The sequence below is a fragment of the Thermobia domestica genome, chromosome 3 (genome assembly GCF_964235325.1).
Source record: "Thermobia domestica chromosome 3, izTheDome1.hap1.1, whole genome shotgun sequence".
NCBI classification, from domain to species: Eukaryota; Metazoa; Arthropoda; class Insecta; order Zygentoma; family Lepismatidae; genus Thermobia; species Thermobia domestica.
Window position 1 is genome coordinate 147,727,727 of NC_137456.1, and position 25,586 is coordinate 147,753,312.

At 34.6% G+C, this 25,586-nt stretch overlaps 1 protein-coding gene across 1 annotated transcript in view; it reads right to left on the bottom strand.

Moving 5' to 3' along the window:
* Nucleotides 1–263: 263 nt before the first annotated feature.
* The window catches only part of LOC145681993 (kielin/chordin-like protein), a 52,673-nt gene continuing 27,350 nt past the window's right edge, over nucleotides 264–25,586 (bottom strand). Inside the window, exons 5-7 of the mRNA XM_081753593.1 lie at nucleotides 18,162–18,272; nucleotides 11,238–11,418; nucleotides 264–4,537 (exon numbers count right to left, since the gene is read on the bottom strand). Of these exons, the coding sequence (XP_081609719.1) occupies nucleotides 4,341–4,537; nucleotides 11,238–11,418; nucleotides 18,162–18,272 (489 nt within the window). The 3' untranslated portion in view covers nucleotides 264–4,340. The remainder of the gene's footprint in view (nucleotides 4,538–11,237; nucleotides 11,419–18,161; nucleotides 18,273–25,586) is intronic.

Here is a 25,586-nt window from a genome sequence, read left to right on the forward strand (position 1 = left end):
TTCTTGTTTGACGTAAGTTTCGCAAAAACGTTCTCTAATTGTTAATTAGAACAGAAATAAGAATACGGAGCCAACTTGTTATTACTCGTTAATATGAATCATAAGGTAGAAAATCGTGAGACGGTTGATTAAATATATTGTATATAAAGATTAATAATAAAACAATGAAGGTTCATTACTTTGCAATAAGGAAACTTACCAGTCCATATATAACTAGGAACTATATTATAGAAATAAGTTAACAAAATTATACAATTTGTGTGTATATATATGTTATATTTGGCAGATTTCGCATATAAAATAAAACAATCTATTCTATTAAACAATTGCACTTATTACACCATTACAGCTCGGCTATATAGTAATGTTGATCTATCACTGAAATTGTTCTTAAATTATAACGGATGCAGTAGATACCAGGAGAAGCTTTAACAAAAATCTTCTGGCTAATAATTCGATTACCCTGTTCTAAGTTACACTGTATACACAAAAAATGTAGTAAATAGCATATGTTAATGACAACATACATTCCTGTTTTGAGTAACTTGAAATTCATATAACACTACCAATCATTGAAAGGTAATATTACTTTAAAAAGTTAGAAATGTAAGAGTTTGAAACTCATCTCTCAACCATTATAATCTCTGTCCCCATTTTTTTACATTCACATTTACTACTTTTATAAATAGTGTTGCCACAATTTTTGGATCGAAAATACGGAGAAGCCTTAAAATGACAACACATGGAAGATGCGATGCCCAAACAAGAATAAATAACATCAATTTATTACGCAATTGATTTAATTTATCACACATTTTTTTACTAAAATACTTTAAAAAACTATTGGAAATTAACATGCTTTATATTTTTTCATTAACACAAATATAATAAATCATGCCATTAGATTACGTATATTAAATCTAACCCTGGAATGGAAAAATGAGACATTAGTAGAAAAACATAACCTACTTTATTAACATTAACTAAAATACGTATAAGTTATATAATGAAAACACAATTCTATTACATTAATTTAGTAACTTAGGTGCTTGCCTTTGTCAGACCAGGAGTACCAAATTAAAAATAAACTGAAAAAGAGAGCAAAAAGTGCCTAATAATTATCGGTACTAACATAAGATCCATTCTATTTGAGGCATCGACAATAACTGTAATAAAGTGAATGTCTTAAACCTCTGCCATCAATCGATCAAAAACAAAGTTGTAATTACGTTAACAGCGTTTGTTTCAGTCTTGGTTTTAGGATTTGAAAATTTTGATGCATATAATTTACAAATTAATTTTTGATTTTCTAATCAGAGAATTTAAAACTCAAGTCGTACGTCAAGCCCGAAACCAGCCACAGAGGTTTGGGAGGGCTATGAATATGTTAGGGGGCCAAGTCATTAAAAATTATTTTACAAATATCTTAGTTCCGTTTTTCATATTAACAATAACATTTTGTATTGAGGTCTCGAGGGGCCACGAAAAGATTTTGGGGCTAGCTCCTCCCCTATTTCCCCACTGGTTGCAGGCCTGCTGCACAGTATTATAGGAGAAGTTAGCCTCTTTGACTGCTCACAATTAATAATTAGTTTTGGCTACTTTACTTTAAAGAAAGTATCAACGGTTTTGCAAACTTTTGAAGCTAGAACTGCTTTGGTAGGGGAGACCGGGGATAATTGACACACTTTTTCATTTGTCGGCTATAGCTGGTGAGGTTAATTTTCTAGAGAAGGAAAAGAAGTATTGGCAAACTCGTTATACTTTGTCCTACTAGTTAAAATAATGCGGAATATTATTTGTATTATATTATGGAAGCTAGACGTCTGAAAATAACATTAAGTGAAATGTGTCAAATATCCCCGACTCTGCGTTGGTTGACACACTCTATGCGGTAAGTGGACACACTCATACGGTATATTGATATGTTTTGTACCTATTTATTTCATATTCATCGTATTTCTAAATTCTACATTCTAGTTAACAAGTACGAAAATGACTACTAGGATAATTATATTAAACAATTGAATACAAATAATGGAAATGGAGAGTTAGGTCTACTGTAGGCAACTGAAAACTTGTATACTATGCAGGCTAAGGTTCACAATTTCTTTAAAAGAAAATCAGTCCTGTGCTTCCTACCTAACAAGTACAACCAAAAGTATTATTAAAAGTGCATATTAATTCTTCCTACAACAAAAAGAATTATAGATTGGAATAGACATGTAATTGACCTTAGGTTATTCTTTGTTTTAAAACTAAAACAGAACAAACCAGAACAAGATACAAAATATTTTTATCTATAGCTATTTCACAACAAAATAGGCTTAGCTACACAAAATCACAAAGCATTACATACATATGTTTTTCATTCAGACATATCATTCATTGAATCACAATTATGACAAAAATAGATTTGCTTCTGTCAATACATGCCTCGTGAGCCCAGTTCTTGCAACGCGAGCATTGGATCCATGATTTGTTTGGTTTATTATTGCTAAAGATAACGACATGTTGCAGTCTGTACCTCTTGTGGTAGCCTATTACAGACGTAATGACGTAAACTAAAGTAAATTTATTGTTTGAATATGTTTACTTCTCTCACTTCACTTCCCATTTCACTTTCCCCTATTCTTCATTGAGTATTCTTTTTTAAATAACAGTAGGTCTTCGCCTATCCATATTACAACAGAAAAATCATTTCACCGTTCCCGGCTTCACCTTACCTTAAAAAGAATCATACTCTTCCGCTTAATATTTGTTTCATTCAAACTCTTCTGCTACTTTAGGAGTGCAAGAAGTATTTCCTTCGTCTCAATGCTCAGAAACGTAAGACAAATATGCAGCAAACACTTCTTCGAAGGTCCTCCTCTCTTTGTTATCATTACGTGCTTAGTTAATGAAATAAAGTATATAAAATAATGCTCTCTTAGACAAGAAAATAGGCCTGCTAAATCGGAAACGTTTGGGAAGGGGTGAGTTGAGGGAGAAGGCAGGGAAATATTTCCTGACATGAAGCGGAGTAAAGTTCCGAACAATAAATGTAGGCATACAGTACAAAAACTGAAAGAAGGAAATATCAAACTTCTGAAAATGAAACAACGTTCACCACACAAAATAAATTCAAAATATCTTTCATCACTACACAGGGTTACTTGATACATGTGTCAATCTTCCCCAAGAGTTTTGTATCGACCAACCAAATTATGCCATGTCAATTTATTTGCTTCGGCAAACAATGACTATGAGTCATATACTGTTTATCTCAATGGCTGTTGTAGGCGAAATAGTAATCTTTGAAATCCATCGTTCGTTGTTTTCTTTACTAATAAATTACTACCTCAAATGACATAAAAACTTTTTATAAAAATTTACTAGCCCCTCTATAAAACGTTTCTTCCTTTTCTACTCTTGAAACGCTCTCCTATATCTATGAAAGTACATCAGCAACTGCATCTTAGTAGCCACTGCTATGACATAAGTACCGGGGGTACTAAATGTTAAACGTGGATTTAATTTACAGTGTGTCAACCAATCACGATCTATTCTATGCTTTCTGGTTTCGACGTATTTACTTAAATCCCGACGATCGTCAAATGCAATTAAAAACTGAGAATTACAAATCGTACAATAAACTTCATCGTTATGTTCTTGTCCTGCCGTACCATTTTTTAAGCTGTTAAAACATTTCTTCAGATCTTCATTGAAACTATACTTTCTCTTCTGCTTAGGCGCTACTTGTCACGATTTATATAAAATAGAAACAACTAACTTAATGTAAAACTATGAAGGCCTGCAAAAACAACAAACAAAAGACAAGCGGTGGAACGCACTACGGCGACTCTGATCTGTCACGGTAATAGTGCTGCCTCCAATGTCAATATTAAAAACCAAATTCCGCCGAACTTTTAGCGATTTCCGACTCGGGATTTTTCGGGCAGCTCCAAAAACTGTCAAATAGGGACATTTTACTATTTTATGCATTCTATGAAACGGACATGAATACAGACCCCAAAATACAGGCAGTCCGTACGAAATACGGGTATAATTATGGCAACCCTATTTATAAAGTTATTGTAGTAACTAAGTAATCTAACATATTGTTACGATTATTTCCAACCTGAATTTTTATTGAATTTTACTACGGAAATTAGGATCTAAATGTAAGCAAGCATAAACAGGCAACAATCATGATATAACTAATAATACCACATATCTTAATTTGTAGACAAATAAGAACAAATGCATAACTGGTAACTTGAAACAATGACTGATATCATATGCATACAAATGCATGAACGCTCAGCACTGTTTACAAGGTTCTCTCCAGAATAAGTACTTCAAGGACAATCATTAGGGCTGACACAACGTCCATTACTGAGCACTTTATCTTGAGGACACTGACAAGTTGGAATACATGGACTAAAAAATTCCTTCGCTTTATCACCTCCTTTTCCAACCTTGTTTGCACAGGTGCGTGGAATTGGTGAACCACATTCAGTAAATATCAGACCAGAGTATGCAGGACAAGTTATATCTGGAAGGAAAAAAGTCTTAGTTATAGTCGGGAGGCAGAACACGTTATTATAATGTTTCGTTCAACCCGAGAGAGTAAAAGCAACCGATGGTTCTAAATAATCAAGTCCACTATCCTGATCATTTCTCGCCCGCCGGTCGCTTGATACGAGCGGAAGTTGCCCCCGTACACCCCTCTACTGAAGCTAAACAATGAGAATTTGTAATAAAAGGATATATCTCCAAAACAAACCAAGATATTAACGAATATCTTTTTCTGGTTTTATCTCTAAGGTCTGCTTTATGATTTTGTATATTCACGCTTTGAATAGATCAAACAGTTTTTTGGAACATTTAACATAAACATTACAAACTGATATATATTTTACCTCAATATTTTCTTTTTTGATTTGTATCTTCCCAACGAGTTGAGATATGGAAAGAACATCCTTATTTAAATTCGTAGAGCATTAAATTATCTTTTCAACGGTACCGATATTGCTATGTTTACCTCCAGAAGTAGCCCTACAGCGAGGTGAGTTTGAATGGAAGTGCGCTTTGATTCGAATGCTGATGCTCCGAATGGTACCACTGAATTTCAGCTCACGTCAATCAATAAAGGTTTTGTTTCCGAGATAAAAGCTTATTTCTTTCTAATATTTGAAGAACAGTTCTCATCCTTCTTCCTTGGGCTCTTCTGCACTGTCATGATCATTTCTAGACCTCCGGTCAATTGATACGACCGTGCGTTAAGGATCACAAAATTTTGAGATAAGTAAAGATGTCTTTTATAACGTTCAAATCCATTTACAGTTGATATTCAGGATAATTCCGATTTTGCAACTCTATTTGTGTGCAGCATTTCCACCAGTCGTTCAAAATAATTTCTTATTTCTTTAACTAAAGTATTTGTCTTACCATAATAAAAAAGTAGAAAATATAAATAATGGTAGAACATACGTACAGATGTCTTAAGTGAGATGGACAAACACCACTCACAGGTGATATACAGGGAGATTGATAACATCGTTGTACACCTGACGGGTATTTCTAAAATCATAAATGGGCCTGTATTCTATCAATGGCCACTTTAAAAATGTTTTTACAGAAACCTCAATAACTATACTCGTATTTGTATGGAATTTATGAGAATATTATATCGAACTTCACTAAATACTTACTAATTACTGGAAACAAGCAGAACTGTAATGGTATTCTACATTATCATATCAAATCTGCGCAAAATATTTGCGAAATTACATATTTCCTTAATCTTTTGAATCCTCATTAGATGAATTATTTTCTGGTATATACGTGTTTGTAAGTGAGTTATAACACTTGTTACAATTACAGCTACAGGTGTTCATGCTGTACAGCTACTGAAGCCCGCACACACTTGCATTTCTTTGTGTAGCACATATGTTTACGTGTACAAGAATAACTCTGGTCAACTTTTAGGCATAGATCCCTGAGTGGTCCATTTTCCTGAGTGGACACCAATGTTCCATTCATAGTTTGCCAACCAAAATGTTCGGGTTGAAGGAAGTCAATATTCGAGTAACTGGCATGCCGCCAAATATATGTTTGAAGGTGCCCTCGCTTGATGTTTACCACTAGAGCATTCTTCATTGGTGAAAGATGTTTTTTGTGACCAACCAAATACGTACAGACAACAGTGATCGAAGATTTTTGTGAATCGGTGTAGCGATCCCGCACTAATTCTTCTGTACGAGCATTCATCATCCACATTACCAGATCCTAATTTACTTAACAAGTATGATTTTTTTTAAAATTTATATTCTAATTCTTCCTTTTGTTTAAATTTCTGTGAACTAATTGGTGGTGATTTGGCGGATATTTTTATAAAATGTATGGTGAACTTTCTAAACAGGGTGTGCTCAGGAGTTGGTTTATTCGGCCATTACAGTTCATATTCTATTAAAAAAGATATTAGATTTAGGCAATCAGCAAGCACTTATTGACTGATTCGGTAAAGTATTGAAAGTCAAGATTGTCCGCTTCCTCAGCAGTGGAAATGTTTTATTGATTTTCCTAAAATTAAATCTGGCCTCGTAACATTTCTTTTTTAGAGCTGATTAGGTACTGTAGGCAAACATTGAAAAACTAACAGTTTCTTATCATATCAGTTGGTTTTGCAGATTTACTTCACATGGAGTTATCACAGAGTGAAGACCTACCATTTCTAAAATCTAATCATGAAAAGGCTGATACGAAGATAATACTTCACGAATACCGTGCTATCAGCTACGGCTGTCAACAGCTGCTCATTGACTACAAAGACACCGATGTTCTTGTTCTCCTTATACATTTTTTAAAACATTGAAGGCAGAAGAAATATTGATGTCTACTAGAAGAGTAATAAAATTGCAATATATTTCCATCCACACAATTGTGAATGAGCTGCGATGAAGTTTGCCATTCCTTGCCAGCATTCCATTTACTTACCGGAAGCGACACCACTAGTTAGTTCGCAGGAATTGTAAAAAATAATGCATGGAATGTATATATATTTTTAAAAAAATCATACTTCCTAAGTAACTTAGGTAATGTGGATGATGAGAGGATAGCACGTACAGAAGAATTTGTGGTGAATGTCTACACCGATTCATAAAAATTATCATTCAATGTTGTCTGTGTTGATATGGTTGGTCAAAGAAACCCAGACCAACTTCCACCAATGGAGGGTGCTCTAGTGATAAACATCAAGCGAATACACCTTCAAACATATATTTGACGGTATGCCAGCTACTCGAATATTGACTTCCTTCAACCCGAACAGTTTGGTTGGCAAACTACGAATGGAAAGTTGGTGCCCACTCAGGAATCTATGCCTAAAAGTTGACCACGGTTAGTCTTGTACACGTAAACATATGTGCTACAAAAAAATGCAAGTGCGTGTGGGCCTCAATAGCTGTACGGCACGAGAAATTGCAGCTGTAATGGTATCAAGTGTTATAACTCACTTACAGACCCTTATGTACCAGAAAATAATTCATCTAATGAGGATACAAAAGACTAAGGAAATATGAAATTTCGCAAATATTTTACACAGATTTGATATGATAATGTAGAATACCATTACAGTTCTGCTTGTTTCCAGTAATTAGTAAGTATTTAGTGAAGTTCGATATAATATTCTCATAAATTCCATACAAATACGAGTATAGTTATTGAGGTTTCTGTAAAAACATTTTTAAAGTGGCCATTGAGAGAATACAGGTCCATTCGTAATTTTAGAAGTACCCTTGAGGTGTACAACGATGTTATCAATCATCCTGTATATCACCTGTAAGTGGTGTTTGCCCATCTCTTTTAAGACATTTTTACATATGTTCTCACATTATTTATATTTTCTGCTTTTTCATTATGGTAAGATAAATATTTTAGTTAAAGAAATAAGACATTATTTTGAACGACTGGTGGAAATGCTGCACACAAATAGAGTTGAAAATCGGAATTATCCTGAATATCAACTGTAAATGGATTTTAACATTATAAAAGACATCTTTACTTATCTAAAAATTTTGTGATCCTTAACGCACGGTCGTATCAATTGACCGGATTTCTGGAAATGATCATGACAGTGCAGGAGAGCCCAAAGAAGAAGGATGAGAACTGTTCTTCAAATATTAGAAAGGAATAAGCTTTTATCTCGGAAACAAAACCTTCATTGACTGACGTGAGCTGAAATTCAGTGGTACCATTCGGAGCATCAGCATTCGAATCAAAGCGCACTTGCATTCAAACTCACCTCGCTGTAGTGCGACATCTTGAAGTAAACCTAACAATATTGGTACGTTGAAAAGATAATTTAATGCTCTACAAATGTAATTAGGAATGTTCTTTCTATATATTAACACTTTGGGGAGATACAGATCAAAAAAGAAAATATTGAGGTATAAATATGTCCGTCTTTATTGTTTATGTTATTTTTTGAAAAACTATTCAGTCTATCCAAAGCGTGAATATACAAGATCGTAAAGCATACCTTACAGATAAAACCAGAAAAAGATATTCGTTAATATCTTGATTTGTTTTGGAGATATATCCTTTTATTATAAACGCTCATTTTTTTAGCTTAAGTAGAGGGGGGAGGGATGTACGGAGGCAACGTCCGCTCATGTCAAACGACCGGCGGGCTAGAAATGATCAGGATAGTGGGCTTGATGATTTAGGACCACCGGTTGGTTTAACTCTCTCGGGTTGATCCAATTTCTTATTTTGGAGACATAGATTCTGCCTCCCGATTATTATAAAAGAAACAACAATACTCAACTTCCATTTATTTGAACAACTAATCTGAGATTTGCCATTTGTCGTAAATAATACTCATAGAATTCATCACGACTCCAGTAACAGTCAATAGTTACATACTATTAAGATATAACAATAAATGAATAATAATACTAATGTGAAGAAAAATATATTTCGCATATTATTTGAGCTCTTCAACATTCGAGATTCGTTTCAAATCAAGCGTAAGTTGGTTATATGGGATAAGGCCAAATTACAATGTTGATTTCAATTATGTATTAATCAACTACTTCTGGTACACGTAAATATAATTTATTTATATACATAAGAAGTTAAGCAGAATATTTTCCTCTACTCGCTAAAAGTATTAATATCCACGGATAATACGGCAAATATCACACTTCTATTCAAGTTATTATCAGAAACTGTCTACCATGTCAGGATATATTTCTTCCATCCACACAAGACATACAATCCCGTAATAAGCAGTGGTACAAACACGCAAGCTTTGATGAAAGTCTTTATAAAGACATAATTGAAGGAGTTAACTGCAAACCATAGTAGCATTAAATATCGTAATAGCAATGTGGCAGAGCACCACTATGCTGCAAATGAAATTAGCAACATCTTTCTTGAAATGAAATGAAATGAAATATTTGAGTTTTACGTCCCACGGATATGCTGGTTAGGCTAAAGGAGAAACATCTTTCTTGAGTTGCAGCGAAAGCCATTAGGTCACCATAACCAGATACAAGTATGTGTTGAAGTAACTGCATATGAAAAAAAATGTCCATTAATATTTTGATTAGAATTGTATAGAAATGTTTATTTAAGGATACATCACTTTCATGTATCAAAACTGAAAGGGAATTTTCAACACCGGAAATTCTCTCATTATGATTACTCACTTTAAAAATAAAATAAAATAGTGCTTCGTCAATATTTTTTTTTTCACGAAACCATCCACTTGCACGAAGTGTACCGGACTCTCTTGAAAGGACTCGCACTTCATCTGACATCTTCAGTGCAGTAGTCCCCGTAAATAATTGTCATTGACAAATGTTTCCACGTTACTCTGAATATAGTTTTCTTTGTAATGTATACCAACCTACTCTATAGGTGGACGTTTAAGCATTTCTTGTCTAACATGCACCGATACGATCCAATGTTTGATGTACTACCAGTCGAATTTGGCTTGCAAAATAATCATTGTCTAAACACCTTCAGAATACCACTCTCAAATTAAGTTATAGCGGGATAAGTCAATTTCAAATTTTGTTCGTAAATGTGATTTACAGCTACGACAGATTTGTTCGAAAAAAAATCATGAAACACAGAATGTTTTATGCCACATCTAATTAACATTTTTCTTAGTCTAAGACTCTCCTGACGGATCCTAGTGCTTTAACCACGAGACATAAAGTATGGAAATAATCTGAGACACTACTAAAAGTAATCAAGTTTCTCGCCACTAGAAAGACTCAGTATATTTGGGGAAACTATTTATTGAAATCCTTAATATCATTAGTTTTAATCTATACAATAAAGATCAAAATATCCTACTTAAAAAAACAGTAAATTTCGAAAGAAATGATCAATTGAAATATAAATGTATGCTAAAAGAATAAGTAATAAATAGCATTTTGAAAGTTTTCCATTATTTTAGTGTTTGTGTAAGAAATGTTATTCTTGCCTTAAATATGTATGTGATGAATATACTGTACGTTATTGTCTATAGGGAATTACCAAATACATCGAATAAATGTAATCGTGTTAGATAATGTTACTTAGATAGCCTGCATGAAGACTTGCACAAGCACTCCGCTATCTGCGTTGGAAACTTAAGAACAGAAGACTTCCAGAAAAAGGTCAGATTCTACGGACATTTCATGCTGCAGTAATGTAATAGGTAATAGTTCTTATTTAATCCGAAAATTTGCAGTAAGAAATATAATACTAATTATAATAGGAATGTTAATAAAGTAAAATAAAAATATAAGTTAAAAATATATAATTTGCACAGCATGTATCAAAGTTAGATGTGCTGTTTTGTGAGATGTTCACATCATATGAATATTGATCTGATTCCTTGTTGAAAGCGAACATTTTTACCATCCAGCATTTGGAGGTAATTTTATACCTCAATGTAGAATCTCTACTTTATTATATAGTTTTGTTTAACAACTGATGCTTTTCTGTAGAAAAAAGGGAAGTATGAAAAATTTCATGAAATGAAATGAAATATCTGATGGTTTATGGCTGCTTCTCATCTCGTGGTTACTTCTGGTTTATGCATTATTCTACTGTTTCTTTATTTTTTCAGATAAGCTTAAAATTCCAACTTTTTGCATGAATACATATTCCTAAACCACATTCACATTATTACTGTAACATGTGATTACTTTTCTGCTTGTATTTGTTTTATATAATTGAAGTGTTTCACATACCACAAAGTGACTGTTCTGTCCATCCCAATATAACACCAGCCCTTCTACATTCAGCGGAATAAGTAGATATGACGGCGCAGAGGCAACGGTCACTCTCTTCGCAGACACAAAGATCATATTCACACGATTCAATAAATTTATCTGGAGACACCACACGATGACATGGTTGAAACAAAACACTCTGTTAAAGATAAAATACCATTAATGTCAATGTTTTACTCCTTCAAATGTTTAGTAATCGTTATCAAGATAAAATAAGTACATTTTAATAGTAATTATTACAAGGAATATGTGTGTCATCATTAAGAGACGAACAATATACAGAGTGTTTCAAAACAACATCTACAACGTTTGGAAGGTGATTTCTGGCACCAAGATAAGATGAAAAGTATAGACCAACCTGGGTGCACAAATACTTCCTTTCGGAGTTATGGGCTGCCGATGTACATAGCTCCAATACTATGGGACATACCGCTGTCGGGTATTTACGTACCTGGTTTAAGAACCAACCTTATTTAAGAATTGGTATGTACCCTATCCGAATATTCATGTTTTATTTCCGCAACAATTTGTATAGAGGTAATTGATGAATACGTCAAATTATATGCCCGTATTCAAACATCCTCTATAAAAACTGTTGTGTAAGTACCTTAGGATTATGAAACATGCATTTTTGTTTCCTAAGTGAAGTCTTGGCCCGACTACGGTAGGTAACATAGTTTTCGAGCTAAGGACCTTTAAACTTCAGTTTGTAATGTTTTGGCAGTCTATATCTTTGTAAGAAGGCATTTGTACACCCAGGTTGGTTTATATTTTTCATCTTATCTTCGTGTGAAGAACCACCTCCCAAACGTTATCAATATTGTTTTGAAGCACCCTGTATATGCATCATGCGACTATCCGCTGTATTTTGTTTACATATGTAGTATTCCAGGAGAACAAATGAACTATCAATGATTAATGTCAACGAAATGCATGCTTTAGAAACCGTATTTTTTCCTATTCATATTATCTTTTAATTTCGTGGAAAGTAGATTTAGTTAAATCTTGCTTCTAAAGTGAACCACATTTGACAACGGGCTGATCACGGCCATAGAACAATTCCATTCCGCAACGAATTTGGTGTTATGTCACAGAGATGTTATGGTTTGCAAGGTGGCAGTGATGCCAAGTTGGCCTATTTTGGCTAAATCTATAGAGATAACTAAGAAAGTTTTGTCGCTTTTTGTGGAGGTCTGTGTTCAATTGGTCCTCACACCTTGAGCTAAATGCGAATGGAGATAAGGCAAAGGTCAGTTGTTGGTGTGGGTATACCAACATACTACCTCGTTGTGGCACTTCAGTTATACCGCGAACTTGCGTAAGAACAGAATGAACCTGTGACCTCCATAGAACGTTATAAGGGCATGTATGCTGCACGAGATCAAACCTGGGTGAAATGCCGCCGTAAGAGGGCTTAAGATATTCCAGGACTTTTGCGAGGGTGCCGTGACTAAGCGGATAGTATAGCGGTGGTTTAACGGGCTTAAGAACGATGACGAAACACTAGAAGACCATCATGTGCCAGAAGACCAACACATGTGCAAAATGAAGATATTCAAGCAGGAATTGCGTGAACAGTGGCCAGACATGAGAGGAACTGGGACTACAATTCACTCTGGTGCCAACACTTCTGAATTGCAAAGGCGTCCTCCTGTTACACTACAGGAGAATACTAAACCCCACGTGGTTAGGATGACCAGGGACACCATTCTACGCCTTGGACGGGAAACACTATTGCATCCTTCATACTCGCCGAACATTGCACCATTCGATTATCACAGGTTCCATTTCTTGGACAATCTTCTTAGAAGACGCTAGTTCACATCCTTAGTAGAGGTGCAAAATGCACGTGATAACATTTTCCGCTTTACGGTCGACCAAGTCCTACCGCGATGGAATGCATGACCTTCCAGAACATTGGCAGAAGCTCCTCGATGGTGTTGGAGACTATTTTTGTTTTTTCAGGCACGTGTTGGGTGACATATGGATGTTCGAAGTTGTTGGGTGAAAAAGCGACAGAATGTTCTTGGTTACCTATATAACATTGCAAATATACTAATTGCTTATAGCCTTAAATATAACTTATTTTATGAAACTCTTGGCATTTTGGTCCTTTTTATATTAGCCATCGAATGATTTCTAACAATACTTGTTTCTTAAGAAATCATGTGTAAACTTGAAGAATAAACCTATATGTCATTATATACAATAGTATTAATTGATTTCTCACGACAGAGGATGTTGTGCGAGTATTACGGAACATACCCTTGATTTTTATTATTTCTCTCTCTCCCCACCCTTCAGATTTAGAAGTACTTAATAGTACTTGTCAACTGAGAAAATAATTTTAATGTCACTCCCATAATTGTATTGCAAACTATATTTGCTTTCCTGTTTTAAATACAATATATTATTGATGGTAGACTACAAAAGTTACATGTGCCAACTCAACCCAAACTGAAATAAGTAAATTTAATAAATGCCTCATAAATAACTAAAGATAGTAAATTCAAATTCAGAATTCTCAATTTTATGTAATTTTATGTGAAGTAACCACTTCCAAGTTGTTCAAATTTTTGACGAGCGATGATGCTACAATCTGAAGAGTATACTTACTCCAAAAGGATGTCAGCATTTACATTTTCAAAATTTCGCAACCCTAGAATTTACCCTAGAGCTTGTCAGTTTTTACCTTGGTGCCATGTTTTGGTTGTTTGTTATTATTATTATTATTATTATTATTATTATTATTATTATTATTATTATTATTATTAATAATAATAATAATAATAATAATAATAATAAAGTTAAAACTTTAAGTTAATCATAAATTACCTCACTAACCATACTGCATGTACTGCCATATTGCTAATGACATAATGAAGAGCTTAATGAGGGTATAAGTTTGACCGTAATAACTGGCATAAATATTCTTTTATCGAAAAATGTGCAACAGCATTTATATCATACTGTTTAAGTCAATCATATTGACTCATATTATGTTAACTCATATTTACTAATACCATGCTATTTAACTCAATCACATTGACTCATACCATATTGTTTAAAGAAATCATATTGACTCATATCGTATTTTGTAACTTAATCGTATTGACTCATGTCATATTCTTTAATTCAATCATATTGATTTATATCATGTTAACTCATATTGACTCATACCATGCGATTTAACTCAATCACTTGAACTCATATCATGTTATTTAACCCAATCACATAGACTCATATCATAGTGTTTAAATCGATCAAATTGACTTATATCTTTCAAATCAATAATATTGACTCATATCATATTGTTTAGCTCAATCATATTGACTCATTTAATATGTTTAACTCAATCATATTGTCTCATATCATATTGTTTAAATCAATCATATTACATCATGTAATATGATTTAACTCAATCATATTGTTTAAATCAATCACATTGACTCATATGATATTGTTTAACTCAATACAAACTATCGTTTGATACCTATATCATACTTCGACATTGTTTTTATTATACACTAATAACACAGAATTGCATAATTAATATCATTATGTTACTTTATATAAACTATAATTTTATGATACTTTAAGTAAATAATAATATTTATATGTTTCAAATATTACACCTAGTCAACTTCGTAATATGTACAATACTTATCTATATTATAAAATTGAAAATAACTATCTTTGTGACTCTCAATCTCTTCAATCATCCGACCGATCTGAATCAAATTTTAAGCACACATGAGGATCGGGCCTGGAAGTGCTTTCATTATTTTACTTTGACGGTAAAACTTAAAGGGAGAGGAGGTGGAGTTATAAAAAATAAATAAAACTCATGAACCAAACCACCAATCCTGATCAAATTTTTAACATAGATGTGTTTTAAGCCTGGAACGTTTTTTTTATAACTTCATTTTGACGGAGTAATGTAGCACGGAGGAGGAGAGGGAGATATAGAAAAATCAACATAAATAGAAATAAAAGTGATTAAGTATGTGACTTAATAACTCTTGAACCAGCAAACCGATCTCAATCAAATTTTCTACATCGGTAGGGTTTGAGACTGAAAAGTCTTTTGTACGTTCACCTTAACGCTGTGGGGGAGAGGAGGTGAAGATGTATATATATAACAATAAACAAAATCTAATAACTCTTGAAGAACCCAACCGATCGAGAACAAATTTTCAACAAAGGTGAGGTTAGGGTCTGGCACGATTTTTGTCATTTCGCTTTGACGGTACAACGTACGGAGGAGGAGATGTATGTTAAAAGAACAAAAAAAATAATAGCTTTTGTGACTTCATCACTCTTGAACCACCCGACCCCGATCACAACCAAATTTTCAACGTAGACTACGTTCGACCCTTGGGTGGATTTTATGATATCATTTTAATGGTATATATATATATATATATATATATATATATATATATATATATATATATATATATATATATATATATATGTAATTTAATAGCTCTTGAACCATCCAACCGGTCTCAATCAATTTTTTGACGTAGATGAGGTTCGAATCTGCGATGGTTTTTATCATAACATTTTGATAGTAGAACTTAGGGGAGGGAATGGGAGATATATAAAGTAAATTAAACTTAATAACTTTTGAACCACTAGACCGATCTTGATCAAATTTACAACATAGATGAGGTTCAGGCTGAGATAACATTTATTATTTTACTTTCACGGTGCCACGGGGATGAGGATGGGCAGGGGGATGGGAAACTGACTGCTTTTGTGACTTCAACACTCTTGAACCACCGGATCCATCTCATTCACATTTTCCACATAGATGAGGTTCGGACCTGAGGTGGATTTTGTCATATCACTTTGATGGTGTCACTTAGGGGATGGGGAGGGGGAGAGACATTTATAAATGATCGAAAATGAGCGATATAAGTGTCAAATCTATAATATTCATGGTCGCTGAGATGAACAGTGACACTTTGGATGCTGTTTAAATCCGAACTCAGCTAGGCACCTTGGGGGAGGGAAGGAGGAGATGTGTATAACACAGATTGTAAGTGACGAGTATTAGTGTAGAATCCATGGTTTTAGAGATCGCTGAGTTGAACAGTGAAATTTCCGATCTACCTTACGTCCAATTCAGCCCCGCAACTTGGAAGAAGAGGTAGATATATAAAAATGATCGAAATTACCATCATCATTGTCTAATCCATAGTTTTCAGGGTCGCTGGGATTAACAATGGCACTTCAATTACCGTGCCTGCAGCAGGGGAAAGAGATGGAGGAGATATATAAAAATTATGGATAATGACTAATATTAGTGCCGATTCTATAGTTTTCGTGGTCGCTGAGATGAACGGTGGCACTTTCGATGCCGTTTAAACCCAAATTCAGCTACGTAACTTGGGAGAGGGGGAAATATATAAAAATGATAGGAAATGACCGATATTATTGTCGAATTCATAGTTTTCGGTGTCACTGAGACGAACAGTGATACTTCCGATGACATTTAAATCAATTACATTAAAAACAAAAATATACTTCACAGCTACCAAACACATTGATATAAAAAGTTTTACGTTTAAAATATTAACTTTAAAAAAGCGAAGATGCTAATCGATGCTAGTTTGGTAATAAAATTATTCAATCTTACATACACAGGGTATTAGAAAGATTCGAAACAATATTTTGGGAAAGGATTTCTTACATTAAAGTAAGACAGAAGAACCTGTGGTCCGAAGTGCGTAGTTTCATACTTATAGGGTGCCGAAAACGTGAAAAAAAAATAATCTTTAAAGGTCCATAGTTCCACTACTATGGAACGGATGGTAATCGGGTGAAGACATCACTAAGGAAGTAGTATGTAAACTATTAAAATATCCATATTTTAGAACTTCCGGTATTTGATCAATCTCCACTTACCTCTCTAAAGTTCATATGTAAATACTGGACCAGTCTTAAACAGAGATATTTAGATAGTTCACATACCAGGTCTTCAGTAATGCCTTGACCAGACTATGATAGGTCCCATAGTAGTGGAGCTATGAACTTCTAAAGTTCACTTGTTTCACCACTTTTGAGCACAGATCCATATGAACTTTTTTTCCATATTTTGATGTAAGGAATTTATTCCTAAAATATTGTGACACATTTTTGTAACACCTGTATATCTCTATCACTTACCTTTTCTGCTCTGATACTATCATCAGCCGAATGGACGAACACATTTGTCCTATGTAAGGAATTTATTCCTAAAATATTGTGACACATTTTTGTAACACCTGTATATCTCTATCTCTTACCTTTTCTGCTCTGATGCTATCATCAGCCGAATGGACGAACACATTTGTCCTATGTAAGGAATTTATTCCTAAAATATTGTGACACATTTTTGTAACACCTGTATATCTCTATCTCTTACCTTTTCTGCTCTGATACTATCATCAGCCGAATGGACGAACACATTTGTCCTATGTAAGGAATTTATTCCTAAAATATTGTGACACATTTTTGTAACACCTGTATATCTCTATCTCTTACCTTTTCTGCCCTGATACTATCATCAGCCGAATGGACGAACACATCTGTCCTTTAAGATTTCCTATAATTATGCATACGTAGATTGTAAATTTTGAAAGGAATAAAAATAAAAGAAGAAAATGTTCCAATGTAACAGAACGGAACGGATCAAAATGGGGCTTTATTTTAGGACAGTAGGAGTTGATCGATCAAATACAATAAAAGCAATTTTGCAATATTAAAAATGAACGAGTTTTTAAGTTTACATTAATAAATAATATGTTAAAATTATTGAAGAAACAACAAATTGAAACAACTTATGTGTTTATATTAATTCATTCCATTCAATTAAATCCATAACTACCTCACCTTCAAAATAGAACATTTCTTTTCCGCTAATTGTCGAACTTCTCGCCCTGCGTCTCTGCACGGATCAACGTCCTTAGATGGTCTGCAGTGTTTAGGCTGATTTAGTTCTACCTGCAATCAAACATTAAATAAATCTATAAAGACTGAAACCACTACAGTTTACTGACAACTTATAATTCTTAAAGTCAGGATTGTACCTTCTCGCTTTGAACAATTTGAACGAAAATAAACTTGGAACTCTGCAGCCCAGCAAGACATGCAAATATTAGGCCTAATACAGGCTACCAGGCTACAGGTGTATCCAAAGTTCGGTATCAACAATTCGTAAAATACATGAAAATGGAACGATTGGAAAGTATTTATAAATGGGTAACTTTCAATTGAAAATGGTGGAATTTTCTCATGCGCAGGAGTCGGTTGAGCTTTACACTGGTATTGTGCCTTATTTGATCAGTGTTGCCACAGCCCTCGCTCTGGAGTGGGCTGAAAAATACTACCAAATTAAAACTAAAAGGACTGAATTCATTATTTTATCACAGTGTAATAATTACATGGCTCGATAACATTAAACTAAAAGAAGTAAAGTTCTAGAACACTCAGCCCCTTTCTCTAAGAATCAAAATCAAGAAATTGCTCTTTTTAAAAATCACTTTTTAAAAACATCCAAATAGGAGGACACCGAACAACCGTGGAAGTAGATGAAATTTTTCTCGCCCGATGAAAGTATAAACAGAGGCCGCAAATAAAAAGGAAAAATAGTCATCATCTTCGGTTAGTATTGTAAGGAAACCAAACGCGCATCTATTTCAAAGTGACAAATAAATCAAAAGAGCATTATGGCCATATATGAAAAAATGTATAGAACGAGAAACAAATCAATCATCTCCGAGTTCATATGTAAATAGTATGTTATAATGTATGTATGTTATAATGTTTGTTATAGTATGTAATAAAACAAAATGTAAATTATTGTACTTTATTCTCGCTTATTTCACGACCGAAGGAGGATAATAGACTGTAATATTTGTTAAATGGCGCTGAATTGGCAACAATTGTACCAACTTTTTCACAAAACGGGCTGAAATTGCCAGAGTAGTACTAACGGGCAGACGAATGACAAAAGGCCTGAATTTAGTACAATTGTACCAAGTTTGGCAACACTGATTGTGATTGAAAAATGAGATGAAATCTTTGAATTTTATGTCCCACATTATACTGGGTAGGCTTAAAGGAGACGGTGATGATTTAAAAAATAATGAAATGGTGGAACGGTGAAAGTGGGAGGAAACAGTAGAACCTCTAGGAAACCCACGTACACGGTGTTTGTCCAGCACAAAGTTCACTTGCGCGAGGTGGAATCGAACCACGGACGCCATGAACCAGAGGTGAACGCTACAACGCTGAGCCACCGCGGCCCCCTATTGTAATTGAAAAAAGCAATGCTGCGAGTTACTCAGGCTGTTCTCTTGGGCTATCATCTTAGGAGCAAGACTTGCAACCTTAATATAGGATACCGAATGTACCAAAAGTTCGGGATCAGAGGCCAACCCTTTATACAGTAAGTAGAGATACAAAAAAAAAAAAAAAAAAAGATGGAATTGGTAAAAAGTTGTTGGAAATGGGTGATTTCCAATGGAAAATGGTGGATTTTTTTTAATTACACAAACAGTTCGAGCTTTACACTGGTAATGCGCCCTATTACACGTAATTGAAAGAGTTAGCAACGTTGCCAGTTAATCAGGCTGTTCCTGTAGGTTCTTACCATATTAACAATACAACACTATTGGTAAACGGATTTGAACTCCTCAAGGTCGTTCATCCCTACTCACAACCCACACACATAATGCGTGTTTACCGTGTCTTTTTTGCATGTCCTTACGTCTGTTCGAAAAATCAATACATCTGAACTGGTCCTGAAATTCTGAAAATAATTGCTCGACCATCTCCGAAAATTAAAAAAAAAAAAAAAAAAATTGAGAGTGCGAACCTTGTGCATGAGAAGGTCAATAACAACATTCACGTTGTCGTATGTGCAAGTATTCCTGAATAGTGGGCATCTATGTTGTCAGCGGAGTGCGAATTTTTGCATTTGCAAGCGTTTACGAAAACTACTGTTCATCAGTACGTACGCATCCGATGAACACCAAACTAAAACTAATGTTTAGGAAAGAGACTGACGTACACGGAGAATATAAAGTTTTGCGTCTAAATAAATAAGCAGGGTTACAAACCAATACAGGAAGTCACCAGCAAAAATAGAGAAAAATTACACTTTTAAACGGGCTGGATTTTCGAATGGCATAAAGTGGAGGGCTTATAAGTTTTGTGCTGAATACTATTACATGTAAAGATTTGATGATGCTTATGTATAAAGGGTGATATGTATGTATTTTATTTACAAATCACGCATATCACATCCACAGCTAATGAATTGTATGATTAAACTAATTTTACTGATTCACCCAGATACCATGGAGGAACAAGAAATAAGACTTGACGAATATTTTAGATGTTACTTGCTTCAATTCTTGTTCAAGTGTACATGCGTTAATATGATAAATATAACATGCTTCGTTCATATGTTAATGTAATGATTGATATAATACTTAAATATTAGTACAGTGAGTTACTTATCTTAACTTGTTTATGCAGTAATTGTTGCTTGCTTACTGCTAAACCACATGGTTGCTTGTTACACCATCATACTTTGTCTTCGGTCACACATAAACTGAGTAGCACTCTAAACACTGTTAAGAACAGGTAAATCTTGTATATTAATGAACATGAGTGTTTCTCTAAAACCTATGAATAAATATGCTTTTCTGAAACTATTAATGAATATGCTTGCCTAGTTGCACTTCACGGCACATTGTCGAATGCACAGACACAACTTTAATAGCACACTGAAGGCACTGTTGCCAGCCAATGCAAACACAACTCACTAAAAACTCACCAAAAAATCACTAAAAGAATCACAAAGAATTCACTAAACCACTAAACTATAAACAAAAAATGAAACTAATATGAATAAAAATAATGCACATATGCAAGCTTATCCAAGATTCTGTAGAAATATCCACAGCTATGATACTACTGGCACTGTAGATGTATGGTGATCCGAAAGTTAAAGTTTGTGATTTTGATGCCATTTTTGGGGCCTAATATATCAGGAGGGGAAAGTACTAAAAATTTGCTGCTGATGCCACAAAGTAATTATGTATGTGAATAAACTATTGCAAAAACATCATGACTGATATTACATGGAGAGAACGTTGAGGACATGGTAAAAGCGCGAAGAAAGCACCTGCGTGACGATGGTCGTAGCTCGGAAAAATTTAAATATTTAGATATGCTTCATGCTAGATCTCAAACACTATGCATGGTGCAGCAATTAGGTCTCCTTTTGTTTGTGTTGAGTTATGAAAAAGCTTGTAAGTGGCCTTTGTTCCATCTTTCTAGCTCCATGATCACTGAAACGTCTATATGATAAGGTGGTTTGCTCCTCCTTGCACCCACAACACCCATCGTCGAACTGTACCGCGGTATTAAGGCATTTAATGTATTAGCAAAGCGATATTGAAATCCAGTCCAAGTTACAGAAGTTAATATGTTCACAAAGTTGTGTTACATCTATCCTAACTAAATATAAAACTACATGAAATGACATAAATAAAAGGGTACTTTCGTTTCATGTGGAAAGCCGAAATTTAGCATGATTGTAGCTATCAGGTACCAACCCACAGGAAAATTGCCAAAGGTAATATTTTTAATTTTTAGGGGGCTAAAGGAAGGATGAATAATTCTCAATATTATTTAAATGGGTCCTTTATTGAACTTATAATCTCATATTTTAGTTACTTGGAATTGGAATACAAACTTTAAGTTCGATATGCTTGTATATTGCCATTAGTGTTACTTAAGTAAATGCCCCCCCCCCCAACAAAAAATATTTTCAACCGTACAGATATTTTATGGGAGACCGAAAGGCCTTTCCAATGTTATTTATATGGGTGAAATGTTTAGGCACTCCCGGCAGGATTAGATTGATGAAATTAGACGTGACTGTAGACTTCTGGGACTAACCTACATGAAAATTGCCAAAAGTGAATATTTTTATTTTTTAAGGTATTTAAGTAGTAAATTGGTGTAATTTTAAGGTATTTAAGTAATAACATTGGAGAATGAAGTAATTCCAATGTTATTTAAGTGGGTGTTTTCTTGTGATGCAAAATCTTATCTCTTAGATAGTTGAAATACGAAAAGAAACCTGAAATTTTGTAGAATTGTAGGTTTTAGAGGTTCGAAGCCGTATACCAAGCAAACACGGGGGTCTGGGGGCGGAGTTCTCAGGTAGCCAAAAGTTAGTCTATCATATATAACGCAGCCTTGTGAACATATTAATTTCCGTAACTTGGATTGACTTTGAATGATACTTTGCTAATACATTAAATGCCTTAATACCGCAGTACAGTTCGACGATGGGTATTGTGGGTGCAAGGAGGAGCTAACCCCCTTATCATATAGACGTGGCAATGATCGTGGAGCTAGAAAGATGGAACAAAGGCCACTGAAAACCTTTTTCATAACTGAACACAAACAAAAGGAGACCTAATTGCTGTACCATGCATAATTTTTGAGATCTAGCATGAAACATATCTAAATATTTAAATTTTTCCGAGCTACGGCCATCGTCACGCAGGTGTTTTCTTCGGTTTTTTACCATGTCCTCGCTTTTTTCTTCATGTAATATCAGTCACGATTTTTTGAAATAGTTTATTCACATACAGGATTGCTTTGTGGCATAAGCAGAAATTTTTAGTACTTTACCTTCCTGATGTATTAGGCCCCAAAAATGGCATCAAAATCACAAACTTCAACTTTCGGACCCCCATAAATCTACGGTGCCAGTAGTATCATTGCTGTGGATATTTCTACAGAATCTTTACATGAAATAGTATTCATCACGAAACTTATGAGCCCCCCACTTTATGCCATTCCAAAATCCAGCCCGTTCAAAAGTTTTCTCTAGTTTTCTGCTGATTTCCTGTATTGGTTTGCAACCCTGCTTATTTATATAGACGCAAAAGTTCATATACTCCGTGTACCTCAGTCTCTCCCTTAAACATTGTTTTTTTTTTGGGGGGGGGTGTTCGTCTGATGCATACATCCTGAGCAAATGTTGTTTCCGTAAGAGCTTGCAAATGCAAAAATTGGCACTCAACCGACAACAAAGATGGCCGCCATTCAGGAAAACTCGTACATACGACAACGTGAATGATGTTATTGAACTTCTCATACACAAGGTTCGTCACAATATTTTTTTTTTTAATTTTCGGAGATGGTCGAACATGGACCACTTCGTATGGATTGACCCAACAGCGTTGCTGAACAGGAAATTTTGATTTTCATTTAACACTGACTGAACCTGCACTCTCTACACAACTCATAATTCACATATGAGCATGAATCTCCTTCTCATTTCTCACAACATCTGCGCATACCCCTTTACAGACACAAGTGAAGGACATCCAGATTCTGAAAAGGGTATCATAAGGTTAAATTTTTTCGATTATTTTTTTTTCAATTTCTCTCTCCGTTTGCAAGATTTAAACCTACTTCTGGTTGGAGTTTCTAATGCATGTTTGACCAGTGTTTTCTTTGCTCTTGCGTGCAGTATTTAATAAGCAAACTTATTACACACACAATTAATTATAATGTCAGTGATATATGGTTTTCATTAGAAAAACACTCCATACGATAGAGAATCATCTTAGACTGAAGAAATGGTTATCCTTCGTTATATCATTTGGCCATAAAACAAACGCCGGAGACATACTGTATACTAACCCCATATACAAATGTGTGGCGTTGAAATGTATAACTCGTAGGACAAGATGCTTCACTTTTTAAAATGTCAATACTTCCAGTATACCCCTAAAAATGTAATAAAGAAATAACGGCATTTTTTTTAAATATTGAATTAGAACTGAACAATTCACACATTTGCAATCGATCAGTGAAAACGGCATCTTTCTACAGTATGTGGTTTACGAGATATCGTTGACAAAAGAATTCGCCATGAACATATAAACGTCCACACACATATAAACTTTTCTTCAACATAAACATATAAACTTAGTACTTAGCATTTTAATATATAGATTGGGCGCCTATATGGTTGGGGGCGTATGGTTGTGAAACATGGTCGCTTACTCTGAGGAAAGGAAATAGACTGAAAGTATTTGAGAACAGGATCCTGAGAAGAATATTCGGACCCAAGAGGAACGAGAATGGGGAATGGCGGAAGCTTCATAACGAGGAACTACATAGTTTATACGGTTTACTTGTTAGGGTCGTCAAGTCTAGGAGGCTTAGGTGGGCAGGTCATGTAGCTAGAAGGGAAGAAAGTAGAAACGCTTTCAAAGTCTTGACTGGTAGACCCATAGGAAAACGACCATTAGGAAGACCTAGGCGCAGATGGGAGGACAATATTAAGATGGATCTCGCAGAGATAGGAATACAAAGTAGAAACTGGATGCAATTAGCTAAGGATAGAAGTCAGTGGAGAGCTTTTGTGAACGCGGCACTCAATCTCCAGGTTTCATAGGCCATAGAGTTAGTTAGTTAGTTAGTTAGATTGGGCGCCTAACCAGTGTGGAACAAACATGGCTCATGCCATTGGAAAAATTCCACCATTTTAGATTGAGGACCACCTATTTCCAATAACTTTTCTCTCTTTCCATGTTTTCGTAACTGTACTCATAATGGAATTATCCTATGACCCTAAGTATTTGATAATTACGTCCGGAATTAATATTTCCTCTTTCCTTGTTAAATATTCTGGTTGTATTGATATAGACAAGAACACAAGGAAACTACTTATCTTAGTATCACCTTAGTACCACTTATCTTAGACTAACTGATAAACAAAAACGAGAAATATACGATGCAAATACAACAAAGAGATATTGTTTAATATAATTTCCAACGCCACAGGGTTAACAGTGTCGCCAGGACAAAGATATATTCTTTTAAAAGGCACTATATCAGATAACTAAATATTTCAAATTCACATGCATGGATTAAACGGGAACTTACAATGCTACATCTATTACTCAGTGTTACAAACTTAAGGACTCTACGTTATCACAAACATCCATAAAGATCCACATTTTGGAGACCTCTACAACAGTAATAACGGAAGTGAGACCTCATGTAAATACACATCCGAAAAATATGAGTATTACGTCCCACGCTTATGCCGGCTAGGCTAAATGAGATGGTAACAATGAGAAATAAATAAAATGATGGAGCGAAGAAAGTGGGAGGAAACTTAAGAACTCCGAGAAGGTCCACGCAGACGATGTTTTTCCACCACGAAGCTCACTTGGCGCGAGCTTGGATCGAACCAAGGACCCCATTCAC